We start from the raw sequence: 13,096 nt of genomic DNA on the forward strand, positions 1-13,096 counted from the left end.
CTTTACTCAAAAACAACATCGCTTCATATCCCAATCTCCCATCATCATGGCATCCCGTATATCCGAGGCAATCAAGACCGATCACCGCGAGATCGAAGACTACTATAACAAGATTCTAAGCTCTGCTACCGAGACGGAGAAAACCAAATGGCAGAACCAATTTACTTGGGAATTAGCCCGTCATTCAATCGCTGAGGAACTGGTCGTCTATCCCCAGTTCGAGAAGTCTCTTCCTGACGGCCTGGCTATGGCGGATAAGGACCGTAAAGAGCATCAATCAGTGAGTCATCCACCAAGCTTTTCACCCAACAGCTGTTAACAGTAGTGTCTTTAGGTCAAAGAACAACTGAAGAAATTCCAAAACATGAAACCCACGGACCCGGCATTCGAGTCTACCGTCCGGGCTTTGATGAAGGATCTGTCCGAGCACATCAAGGAAGAAGAGACTCAGGATCTACCGAAGTTGGAGGACGCCGTGTCGGTAGAGGAAAGCGAGAAGCTTGCCAAGTCCTTTGGAAGGACGAAGATGTTTGTGCCGTCGCGGTCTCATCCTAGTGCGCCTGATAAGCCGCCTTTTGAGACGGCGATTGGTTTGTTGACGGCCCCGATTGATCACCTCGCGGATTTGTTTCGGAAGTGGCCGCATACGGAGGGGATGCCGAATCCTTCTACTAAGTGATGTATGTATTTTATCTGGTGTATGTTGGGGATGTGTAAATTATCTTTGGTGTTGATTGTGTTCGATTATCTTGGGTATATTGGGAGGGATGGCAAGAATGACACATGCAAAGTGTATAGTATTGTTAGGCGCACCTGGTCTATTTGATTTTGTTTTATGCTAGAAATCGCAATTATTGTTTAGCACACTCAGTGGAATAATGGCAATGTAATGCGCGCTAATTATAGCCATATGAATATTCAAGGTTAGAAGTGCAATGTACCCTATGTATATCCTCTCTCCATCTCTCGTTCTTCAATATCCTGACCAGTAGCCCTTTGATGCGCATCGCCCAACCGAATATCGCGCAAAGTCAGACTAAGAATAAACCCCACCCCCGCAACAGCAGTATAAAACACCCACACCCATCGCAACGCAGCCGTCAACGCATGAAACACTACCGTCCGATCCTCGCCAACAGGCAACGTCTCCACAATCGCAGCAGCAGCCGTCGACGCTTCCACGATCTCCTGGGCAACCGTCTCCCCCAGCACCGCGGCCATCTCTCCGCGTTGCCCGCTTACAGCGCGCGCATATAATACTGACCCCACAACGACAGATATCGCGGCAGCCAGCTGGCGCACGAACGAAAATGTTCCAGTGCCGCGACTCAGCTCGGCAGGCGTGGTGTTGGCCTGTAGGGCGATCAATGTAGCCTGGAAGTTAGGACCTATGCCGAGACCAGCGACAATCTGAAAGAGAATAATGCGCGGCCAGGACTTAGTGGCGGGAAGGTCGATGAATAGGCCATAGCCCAGGGTGGCGAGGAACATGCCTAGGATGATGGCTTCGCGGGAGCGGCCGGTGGTGCGCATGACGAAGCCGGCCAGGCCGGATGAGATGGCGAGGGCTCCTACTAGTGGGAGGAGGTAGACGCCGCTTAGTAGAGAGCTGGCGAGGAGGATGTTCTGGAAATAGACGGGAAGGTAGAAGCAGGAGCCCAGGAAGACGGTGGAGTGGCAGAAGTTGATCAGTAGGATGGTGAGGTTGTAGCGGTTGGAGAAGAGCGTTGTGGGGATAATAGGGATCTGCGCGACTCGGGCTTCGTATATGAGGAAGAGGCCCGCAGTGAGGACCCCGAAGATAAGGAGACAGATGATCGTTGGGGAAGACCATGGATAGAGTGAGCCGCCTAGTTCGAGGCCGAAGAGGAGCATGAGTGTCGCGCCGACGATAAGGCCGAGGCCGATCCAGTCGAGGGAGAGGAGGCCGGCTTTGAGAGGGGTGAGAGACGCAGTGTGTAGTTTGAGGAAGAAGAGAAGGCCAAAGAAGGCGAGGCCGCCGATAGGTACTGAAGATGGGGGTTTAGAAGACTGCCATCAGGAGGACTGGGGGATAGGACGAACGGTTGATATAAAAGCACCATCGCCAGGTCGAGTAGGTTGTGAAGGCGCCACCGATGATGGGTCCGATGGCACCAGCAATCGCCCAGGTTGCGCCGAAAATCCCTAGATACGCCGATCGGCGACGCACGTTGAACATATCCGACACACAGATATTAGCTAGCACGGTGATGCCGCCGCTGCCAACGCCTTGGATAGCGCGGCCCGCGATGACCATATTGACATTGATTGCGACGCCACAGATCAGACTGCCGCCCAGGAACAGTGCGACAACTGTCATAAGGATCGGTTTGCGGCCCCAGATATCGCTGATACGACCCCACAGCGGCACACAAGAGGCATTGGCTAGCAGATACGACGAGGCGATCCAGGTGTAGGCGCTGTCGGAAGCTTTGAAATGGGCGACCATCTCTGGAAGGGCCGTTGAGACAATGGTCTGTGGAAGCGTAAGGATTTTGCCAAATATGATCGGTTTTATTGACCTACAATGTCTAGCGCTGCTAGGAAAACACATAACTACGCACAAATATTAGGCAGTGTACGAGACAGTGACGGTTATTATATGGATATGCGTACACTCAGGGATGTCATCACAACTGCGACCCTTTGTTTGCTCTGATGATCAGTGGGAAAGACATCCTCCGCTGTTTCAGTAGAAGTGTCTTTTCCCACATCATTCTTGACATGATTGGAGAGGATGTGGTCCTCTTCTAGGTGTTGGTACTGTCGAGGAGAGTGATCTTGCTCTGCATTGACAGCCATGGAACAGAGACTAGCGTGAAGACCAAAAGAAAAAAGGAACGTGAGGGCCTCTAGGGGAGAGGAAAATGCAGTAGTAGCAAAATAAAAACAATGAACGAGCGGGTAAGACAAAATGATGTCAGAAAATCAAATAATGAAAGAAAAGGTGTGGTGGGATAGTCTTCTGCAGACAGATGGCCACAAGAGTCCAGAAGACTCAATATGTAGGCAGCACTCCTTGACAACTTCAACGGCAGCATGTGGGGAAATAGATCGATCATAGATTTACACAACGTCATGGCTATTCTGGGCTCTGATCGCGATGCTGACCACTGGTTGGATATGCCTGTGTTTTAGGGTGGAGACAAGGAGGAACATCAAGAAAGGGGCAGGAGAGACATAATGGGGACCCAATTGGATGGATGTCCGGCTCATTGTTTTAGACTAGACTACCTACTGGCCGATGAGCCGGTCGGCAAAACAACAAGAAAAAATTCAACGCAAATGGCCTGCAAATGTGGGTCCAGCTCCTTTTACCTGACTGGCATCGTGCCATGTGGCAATAACACCGGAATTGCCAGAAAGCTATTGGCATCGGCCCGTGCCGTGAGATGGAAGGAGAGTTGGCGAAGATGCTTGGCTTTCTAGTCGGGTATTCAAGTACCCCAAAAACAAGCCAAGACTGGCGTTCCTGCCCCTAAACCCCATGGTATAGGCTACCTACATAGGCCTCCATCGTTTTCTCAAAGCCTGAGCTGCAGCCTTTGGTGTCCTATCCCTCGTAAAGACACCCTTCTTGTTACCATCCACCCTGCTGACCCCTACAGCCGCCTGAAAGTCAGCAAAGTTCCAGACTTGCTCTCCCACCACTGACTCCACACGGTCAAACACCCGATGATACATGTCGAGCAGTTCGACCTGGAACTCCTCGCTCCACGGAAGCCCAAGCACAGAATGGAGGCCAGCTATAGTATCCGCCCCGTATTCTGTCATGACGATGGGCTTGTCGTATTTGCCCTCCCAGCCCAATAGCTCCTTTTCGAGAGCCGCCTCTGCCTCCTCAATCTCGCCAGTTTGGGTATACCACCCGAAATAGCGGTTGAGGCAGAGAACATCAAACATATCCGAGATTCGATCAAGCTCATAGGTAGCATCTCCGTAATTTGTAAAACAGACTGGACGGGTGGAGTCAAGCTCGTGGGCCAGGTCAACCAGTGGCGCGAAATACTCACGAGCTCCTGCCTCATGCGATGCAGGCTCATTAGCAATCGACCACATGACAACGCTAGCGTGGTTTTTATCCCGAGCAATGAGCTCCCGGATTGCTTGCTTGTGAGCTTCGCGCGTCTTATTGTTGATTCCTTCCGGGGTAAATGTCTGCTGACTGTCCCCGCTGGACTGACCAGCCCCAATGGAGTATGACAGGCCAACGGCGGGTGTCTCGTCAATGACAACAATTCCGTGCCGGTCCGCGAATTCCATCACCTCTTCGGCGTAGGGGTAGTGTGAGGTGCGGAATGAGTTGGCTCCCATCCAGTTCATCAGCTGAAAATCGTGGACCATGTACGCTGGGTCGTAACCTTTGCCGCGCACGTTACTGTCTTCGTGTTTCCCGAAGCCGGTGAAGTAGAATGGCTTGTCGTTGATGAGAAATTGGTTCCCGCTGACTTTGACTGTGCGTACACCCGTCGCAACACTATAAGTGTCAATTATACTGTCGTCCGAGCCCACTATGCTCACTCGAAACTGGTAAAGATATGCATCTCCCGGATGCCACAGTCTGGCAGAATCTATGGTAACAATACCACGAGTACCCGATGCCTTGGCAACAGTCCTTCCATCCTCATCGACCACGTTGATCTTGATGCGCTCTGTCGTTGAGTTTGATGATGTGACAAGGTAATCGATCAGCCCGGTTGTGCCGTCCACGTTAGTGACAACTCTGATGTCCTGGATGTGCTGTTTCGGAACAGAGTACAGCGAGACGGAGCGTGCAAGTCCAGCATAATTGAAGAAATCATGCTGGTAGACCTGTGTTATCTTACCTGTATACTCCTCCACCTCGATCCTGCCGGGAGGGATAGTCTCGTGAGTCAGCACGTTACTTACGGCGATAGTCAGACGGAAGCTATCACCCGCAGAGACGAGGCCCGTGATATCTGCTTCAAAAGGTGTGTAGCCACCCACATGCTCGGCGACTAGATGATCGTTGATATAGATACGACCATGGTGCGTGGCGGCCTCAACGCGCACGAGATATTGCTGGTGTGACCAGCCACTGGGAACAATAGCCTCGCGCTGGTAGTAAACCCATCCGACATGGTCGTGAATCTGACGATCAACAAAAATATCGTTGTAAGAGGCTGGAACGGGACACTCGAGATTGGTGGCTAATGTGGCTGTCCAGGGCGCGGCCGTCTCATTACCGCTGGATCCGAGAGCAAATTTCCAAAGTCCATCGAGGGAGACTATATCTCTGAAAGGTGTTTGTTGGGGCTTTAGCATTGCTGGTCTCTGCAGGACCGTTTGACGTGGGTGGAACAGTGAGGGTGTAGACGTTGCATGTTGGATTAGGGATAATATTGACAATACTAAGAGGAACCTCATCTTCACAAAGTCAAGGTAAGTTTATCAGAAGATTTGATCTTGCCAGGAGTAGACCAGTCACTATGTGCGATAGTAACGCATCTTTTAATATAAGGGCGGCAATTGACTTCTATGCATATACACACTATCGGCTACTGATGCACTTAGCACATTAGCTATTTGGTAAAGCCTATTTCTTTTATTCCAACAGTAATATCTAGCCAATGGTCCCTTGGCAGCATTGCCAAGATACTGCCAAGCACGACCCTCTTGTTCTTCTTTGCAGATGTGGTCCCGAAGCGGTCCCGAAAAGGGTCCAGGATGCAGCCAAGAACCAAACTGCGGAGAAATTAGAGTGTGCGATGCCCACGGACCCGATTAATACTATAATCATCAATTGCCGATTAAAGGTGAACTAAATGAGGATGTTGTAGAGCATGGTGCTTACAGTCATGCCATCAGTGGTTCATCTGTAACTGCATAGTATACCCTTCCGAGGGCGCGAGGGCACCATAACCCTAACAATAGTTAGGATTCGACTAATGTATTTCTTGTCCAGATGGCAATATTCGCTGCTCATCCTTCTGTAAAACTCTTGTTTAGTTCCATTACGAATATTCAGTCCCCCCATTTGCGTCGGCATAGCGAAAATAAGACTAACATACCTGGACCTCCAGTTGAATTCCCAACCCTTGGAATGACAGACGGAGCTTCACCGGATGTATGGATACTTAATGAATAAAAGATTAGTATATCGTACTTTTCTGAAATTACTGCCCATCCAAACTTCTTCTGAACTAGTACGTGAATTCGAAACCAACGTAATAGGAGAATTGAGATGTGGCATTCTACGATATAAAGAATCTTTTGAGACTCAGATTAACCAGCCGGCCTTCACAAATAGACGTGCAAGGCGGCAATGAGATAATAGAATGAGAAGATAACAGATACAGTGAAGACAGGTATATTTGGCGCTCACAGATAAGCAGCACTGTACAAATTGATGAGCAGGGGGGATGAATTGGCCAGACAAGTTAACTACGGCCGGTGAAGATAGAAATTCATCCATGACAAGCGGTCTCAACGTATTAACGCACGTTTCTTGTGCGCTGATTAACGCAACGCATTGGACGTCACTACGTAGAGAGATATTACATTCACCTTTGACCCAATATACATAAACAAAAATGGGCTATTTAAACCACCTTCTAATCCCACGAACTGGTTTTTTCCCCTTTCCCAAAACAAAAGTGTGGAAAATCCCTATCTCATGAGATGTGCCTGGGCCTTGTCTATATATAACCTGGAACTTCCCGTCAACGTCAAATATTCTGGCATATATAAACGTCTTTATCTTGTCGATCGGAACCTCTCTACAATCCCGCATCATCGCTCTCAATTGTGCACTTTTTGCATCCTTACAGGAATGGCGCAATGTCAACAACCTCTCCCCCAAATCCAACCTATTCTGACAATAAACCGGCTTCAAAGAGGAGCTCTCAATTGACGCAGCAATTATACTTCTGACGCGACTGAGTGAGATCTCGAATATCGAATCTCTTATTCCAGCCATCCTGCACCACACAGGATAGACCTTTCTGCCATGCTCACTCATCCTCGGTGCGAATATAAATGAGCTGGCAAGTTATATATACTGAGCAACTTCTTGACACAGTGATACTTCGTTGCTAGCCGCTTTATTGTGGGGTTTTCATCATATTGTACATATATGATTACCATCAGGATAAAAGCGCGACTGGAGAGCCGCAAAAATGGTTGACATTCGGAGATTGAAATGGGGATAATCCATGCTGACTAGGAGGGAGGGTTATGGGAGAGTTGATGAGGGAACAAAGTGACTTCCACCTGCTCTTTTGTGATGGATTAATTTATTCCGTGTCTGATGACATGTTATGTGGTGAGTCGATAATACCACAGGATAGCTGCTGCCATTTATGCTGACTGGGAATAGCTGCTTGATGGTGCCTTGCTGGGGGCTGACAACTTCCAGAATGAATAAACAAAGATTTCATGTTTCTTGTCCACTTGTTGTGAGGTCGATACCTCGTGAACACTTGCTTGCTGTGGCAGGGAGATCAAGGAACGATCAGACATGCAAATTTACAGCAGCAGTACAGCTTCAAGCTCAGCTAAGACACTGACTACCAGAGAATGTCTTTCGGGGAGGTTATTTGTGGATGCACTATTATCTTTACAGACATGTGATTATTATGATTACTTTGATCTGATGATTGGGCTGTGGCACGCATTGGAGCTTGTCTATGAGTCCAAAGGGTACGTCGATGTATTCACCTTGCAAGAAAGAGCGAAAACGAGCAAACGTTCACCTAATCGTCACATGCTTGCTAACTATAGAGCACCATAGGAGCACACAGCGCCTTATCATGCTCGCGGCCACACAATGTTCATTGCTCGCTGCCACAAACCATCTTTGTTCACAACCATGCACTGTGCCTCGTTCACTGCTGCACAGTCTACCTGCTCGCTGCCACACGTTATAACTTACTCGCTGCCACAAGCTCTCTTTGTTCACAACAAGAAATTCTGCCTTTCTCGCTGCCGCAGAAGGATTCTACTTCATAGCCTTCTGTATATAGCCCACTTCTGAGGGAATTGGTCCATATGTTCCTTCACGAATGGGTTTGCCTCCAAGGTATAAAGCCTGTCTCCTTCCCTGTCGTTTGGCTTCCTTTCCTTTTCTCCCCCAGTTCTCACTGCTCTTCTGAGACATTGGTTGTAACAATGGATTGGACGGAGTTGAATAAGGTTGCGATTGTCGCAGGTCTTATTTGCTTTGCTATCGCTCTCAAGAATGAGGGCCCCAAGCTTCGAGAATGGTATCGCAAGCTACAAAAAGCCAGAGCTGCTCAGCCGGGCGCCTCTGTCTTCCAGCAGTTGGCAGTGATTCGTTCGCCGCCTCCAGCTTTGCTGCCGATCCATTCACATTCAGCGATTGAACTCAACTTCTGGGAGAATCAAGGTGCCTTGGGGGAAGGTACTCGTCTTGAGGACTCAGGAGAACGGGGAGATCGTATGTGGTATGGATATGACGCACAGTGGTAGTTGCGTACATCTCGTTGGCTTGGGGATTAACCTCTTTTTTTGAGCGGTTGGCGGAGTTTGGGGACGCCCACCGGCGATGAGTCTACCCTTCTACGTAGGGCCGGTGATTAGTAGCCTTCGGGCGAAGCTAAGATGGACTCAGATGTATTTGGATTGTGTGCAAGTATTTTGCGCTGTGATTCTTCCTTTCCTGTATGTCAACTAGTGTTGCTCCTACATATTTAGGGTGCAACTCCCGATGCGGTGTAACTGCTACATCAGCGCTGCTTAAAAGACTTGTCTTATACTTCATACTGTGCCATATATTATTGGGAATCATCTTCCCTATACATCTTCTCACCGTAGCTGTCCCCAAAGCTGGAACCTAGCAACATTCTCATCTTGGAGAGTATTACTGTTCTCAAATTCTGACCCTATAAATTCTCCCTCGCAATTCTTAGGTCTTTCTCACTTCTCGCAGTCGAAGCATGTCGTTCGCCCAGTATTTTCTTTTTCAACTCCACTGTCTTCTCAAGTACTTCCACTGCACGCCTATAGTTTCCTTGCCTTTCAAACACAAGTGCGAGATTCTCATAGCTTGAGAGTAAGGAAGGATGACTATCCCCCAGCAACGAGGCTTTTCGTCTCAGTGCCTCCCAATGTAGATTTTGAGCCTGGATGTTGGCCTTTTGATGCAGCTCTTCAGCTTGGATGTTGCCCCCCTCGCGTTGGTACATCATTGCGAGATTGTAAATGCTGGTGATCGTGGACATATTGTTCTTACCCAGTCTCCTTTCCTTTCTCTCGAGAACCTTGCGATATAAGTCCGTTGCATCCTCAGATTTACCCTGAGACTTAAGGACAAATGCGAGGCTATCCATAGTAGATATGGTCGAGGGGTGCTCCTCGCCTAAGAGTTCCATCTCTGTCCATAATGCCCTCTGGTATTCTGCTCTTGCGTGTTCGTGTTTCCCCTGAATAAGAAAGGTACAGGCGAGATTCTTCTTGATGGATAAATCCAAGATCTGATTCTCTATTTCACTTCCTCCCTTTATTGCTTTTCGATAGTCGTTCTCTGCTTGCTCGTATTCGCCTCGGCACCGGGAACTCAAGGCAGAATTGTCCTTGCTGGCAATCTGCAAACCTTCCATCTTGCATGCCCTTTCATGATATTCTTTGGCCTTTTTATCATCCCCGAACAGAAAATTGGCCTGGCCTACCATGTAAAGAAGACGCCATGTGGAGTGATCATAAACAGACTCGTCTTTATACCCCAAAGCCTCCTCTGCATGTCGGATTCTTTCCCTCCATTTCTTCTCAGACTGTGGGGTGGGAAAAGGGAGTGAAGCCAACAAGTCATTTATGGCTGATGTTGCGCCTGTGTTCAGCTCTTGCTTTCGAGATAACCAATTCTTCATTGCTAGCTGGACCAGCTGATGGATGTCCACCGAACCTTGGTCGCTGAGCTTGGTGACGAAGGAATATTCCACCAACCGGTCGATCACGTCCTCTACATCCACCCCTTCTGCTGTCTGTTCCAGCATGTCATAAGGAATATTCTTGGAATGATAGAAAGCCATGCGTTCGAGACACTTTTTGCAATTGGGATATTTCTTTTCTATCCGATGGAAGGAAACAAGCCATGTTGCGGAAACTGCGTCCCTAGCTTCCCTGACTTCCTCGTCATCCTGGTATCGGCCACTGGATCCCTGACACAGCATTCTTATAAATCTCCGATCTTGCTTCTCGCAAAGTTGGAGATAGCGTGTCACGCTTGTTTCGGTTGCGGCCATGTAATTGGAGGCAAGCACGATAGCTAGGGGAAGTGAGGTTAAGAAGCGTACCAATTTGCGTTGAGCTTCGGGGTTGTCGAGCAACTTTGAGGGACGATCCTTGAATGACTGCTCCAAGAGCTGTATGGCTTCAACGTCACTCAATTTGTGAAGATTAATGATTTCTCCTTTCATATCATGTGCGATTTTGCGGTCGCATGTGGTCATCAAGATAAGGCCCCGCTGGCCTTCCGGGAGCATGTCTTTGGTAAGTCTCCAACCTTTCCCTTCTGGGCCCCCTTCGTCTGTGTCATCTACCTCATCAATCACGAGAAGCCAGTCTACAGGCCTCATAAGCAGCTCCTCATTCACGAGTTTGACGACATCTCCAGAACGCGGATTAACCTCAAGAAACTCAGCAATCCGGCAGTAGCCCTCTTTGAATTTGGCGTAGCTATTTCCAGATATCCACATTATAGCCCAATCTTCATGAGTTTCTGCTATTTTATATGCCGCTTCCAATGCAAGTCGGGTCTTCCCTACTCCTTCAAGCCCAGTAATCACGGTTAGGCGGCGGGCACTGGCTGTGTTGATCTGCTGGGCACGTTCAAGAATGTTGCTTAAATTGTTCTCGCGTCCGACAAACTCACGATCCGGTTTGCCTGGAAGGCCACAACGGAAAGGCTTTCTGGCTTTTAGTAAGTTAGGAAAAATGACTGTGGAGGCATGGCCAGTAGGGTACTCAAAAGACATGATCAACTTACATTTCTTGCGATTATCCAGGGTTTGCGACCTCTTGTCCACAAATTCCTTGATCTTAATACGCACTTCGACATAATTTGGATCTTCTGGGCCTGAGAACTTGTTCATGTTGGAGTGTGTTACACTGAGCGAGACTGCGTCATGATCAAGGAGACAAGCAGAAGATTTTTCAACGATCTGCACAGTGTCAGCTCACAGGCCTGAATGTGGTGCAAAAGGGACATATACTTTTCTGCGAGTGATGCGAAAGAAAATCGCAGACACTACGTTTGCTAACCATGCCGGCAGCAGCCTTCGTAACAATTCTGTATCGACCGTTTCACAAAAGTAGGCTATTGGCATATTTACATGGGGATCATGAACGGCTTTGCCAAAATAAATGCGTAGTTCTCTAAGTAACTCGTCATTGGCATCAAGTCTCGTTATCAGGCTTCCAGACGACCACTCCCCTAGAAAATTGCCAATGGAAACCTGCCACCGAGCGACGTTGGCTACAGTTGTCCCTTTGAATGGAGTTGCAAGGAACACAATGCCAATGGTGGACAGCAAAATATTTTGGTAGGAGCCCGTATGTGAATTTGCTTCTCCCAAGGCCTAAATAGTATATGTTTCTCAGCGTTCTCTTGAAGTGAAAGGAGTCTAGTTCGGTATTAGAGTTACCTTGGCCAAGACCAGCCCACCAAAGCAAGATGCGATGAACAGGATTGGCTTCGGTTCCGAACCTAACTTATCTTTTAAATGGGCCAGAAGCGAGGTTGCATGTTCTCTGAGTGTTTGATCAGTACTGTCCCTGTAGAAGTTTGCTTCCCAGTCATATGTGAATATCCGGGCATTCGGAACGACCTGTGGTAGCATCTGTGGATCTCTTAACCATTCGGTTTCGGTCCCACCCTTCTTGTAAACCCAGGTTCTCTCCGAATTAGTCTCCAAGCCATGAATGGCAACAATACTGTGATGGATGTGGTAATCAGAAATCATTTTTCAGTACATGGGACTGTCCAAAGACGAACTTCATGTCGTAGTTTTGATCAGAACGTAGTTCGTTCACCGGCCTCAGTGCTCCTAGACCTCGGGGCAGCCCTTTCTCTAACTCCTCGTCATTCGGTATTTCATTCTGCTGCTTTGACAAAGTCCAGAAAGACCACTTCATGGCGAACAAACAGGCTAGGGTGGCAAGAAAGCTGCGACTGCTAGTAGTATACCGGAGTTGAAAGAAAGAAAGGGTTGATGATACTGAATAGGAAGGAGGAAAAAGGGCTTTGTGGAAGGAGGTGGGAAAAGAAAAGGGAAAAAAGACACAATAACTCGAGGCGCAGGAGGCCAAAAATAGTAGCAAAGCAATGTAGACTACCCATTTAGCTGATACCAAACCCCGTACAACCCGGCGTCGGAGACGCCGACCATCGTACATAACATGTACCCCACTCGGTTGGCTAGGTGCGAAATGAGGTCTGATTACTATAGTATTACTCCAGCTATATAAAATCCGACAGATCAAAATTTCCATCGGATGTAATCCCGGAAAGAAGATGCAATTCGAAAATGATTTCTGTTTCACTCCCAGACCACATCCCTGCTCCCTACTGCCTCGTTTGGTATTGCAGCCCTGAATAGAGCATTCCTACATTTCTGCTTAAAAGAGGAACATAACCTAGAGGAACATAACCTGTCATGGATAGTAGGCAAGCCACCACCACTACGGCCTTCCCCATTTCTGTGTCGCAGCAGATTGTGTCAGGCAAGGGAGCAGACCTGAACCTGGTGTGGGAGAGATTACGACAAGTGAAGCCGAACGCACCCCTTGATCATTAGCTCTGCCAGTTGCTTATTTGTAGTGATGCCGCGCCAAGCGTCTGACTGCCGAAAGGGAGAAATACTAACGATAGCCCGGGAAACGCGCCTACATCCAAGTAAATACCCTGACACCTCGGTATTCCTCGCTCTCTGTTACTCTGGCACAGAACGAAAGTACTTTTGTCTCTCATACAATTGCTCTCGCCCAACAGGCGCTTGCGCGCGGGACCAGTAAGTAATCTCAATGTTTTTTAGTACTACGCAGAATCGCAATTTAGGCTTCGAGAACCTTCCCACTATTCCCTCATCCTTCTGGC

General features: G+C 48.4%; 5 protein-coding genes across 5 annotated transcripts; 2 read left to right on the forward strand and 3 right to left on the reverse strand.

The window, feature by feature from the left end:
* Positions 1–46: 46 nt before the first annotated feature.
* AtWU_05068 (HHE domain protein) lies at positions 47–679 on the forward strand (the record flags this gene model as incomplete). The annotated part of the gene is made up of 2 exons (XM_035500178.1): positions 47–280; positions 335–679. The coding sequence occupies 2 exons, from the start codon at positions 47–49 to the stop codon at positions 677–679; spliced, it is 579 nt and encodes a 192-aa protein (XP_035356071.1).
* Positions 680–942: 263 nt separating this feature from the next.
* Positions 943–2,823, reverse strand: AtWU_05069 (MDR family MFS transporter; the record flags this gene model as incomplete). The annotated part of the gene is made up of 4 exons (XM_035500179.1): positions 943–2,009; positions 2,065–2,497; positions 2,548–2,577; positions 2,638–2,823. The coding sequence occupies 4 exons, from the start codon at positions 2,821–2,823 to the stop codon at positions 943–945; spliced, it is 1,716 nt and encodes a 571-aa protein (XP_035356072.1).
* Positions 2,824–3,522: 699 nt separating this feature from the next.
* Positions 3,523–5,307, reverse strand: AtWU_05070 (beta-glucuronidase; the record flags this gene model as incomplete). Its single annotated transcript, XM_035500180.1, has 1 exon — positions 3,523–5,307. The coding sequence occupies one exon, from the start codon at positions 5,305–5,307 to the stop codon at positions 3,523–3,525; it is 1,785 nt and encodes a 594-aa protein (XP_035356073.1).
* A 2,724-nt stretch (positions 5,308–8,031) lies between these two features.
* AtWU_05071 (uncharacterized protein) lies at positions 8,032–8,472 on the forward strand (the record flags this gene model as incomplete). The annotated part of the gene is made up of 1 exon (XM_035500181.1): positions 8,032–8,472. The coding sequence occupies one exon, from the start codon at positions 8,032–8,034 to the stop codon at positions 8,470–8,472; it is 441 nt and encodes a 146-aa protein (XP_035356074.1).
* A 413-nt stretch (positions 8,473–8,885) lies between these two features.
* On the reverse strand, positions 8,886–12,135 carry AtWU_05072 (putative kinesin light chain; the record flags this gene model as incomplete). Its single annotated transcript, XM_035500182.1, has 4 exons — positions 8,886–11,162; positions 11,334–11,579; positions 11,646–11,934; positions 11,996–12,135. 4 exons carry the CDS (start codon positions 12,133–12,135, stop codon positions 8,886–8,888), a joined length of 2,952 nt encoding a protein of 983 aa, XP_035356075.1.
* Between the last annotated feature and the right edge of the window lie 961 nt (positions 12,136–13,096).

The sequence above is a fragment of the Aspergillus tubingensis genome, assembly GCF_013340325.1.
Source record: "Aspergillus tubingensis WU-2223L DNA, scaffold_7, whole genome shotgun sequence".
NCBI classification, from domain to species: Eukaryota; Fungi; Ascomycota; class Eurotiomycetes; order Eurotiales; family Aspergillaceae; genus Aspergillus; species Aspergillus tubingensis.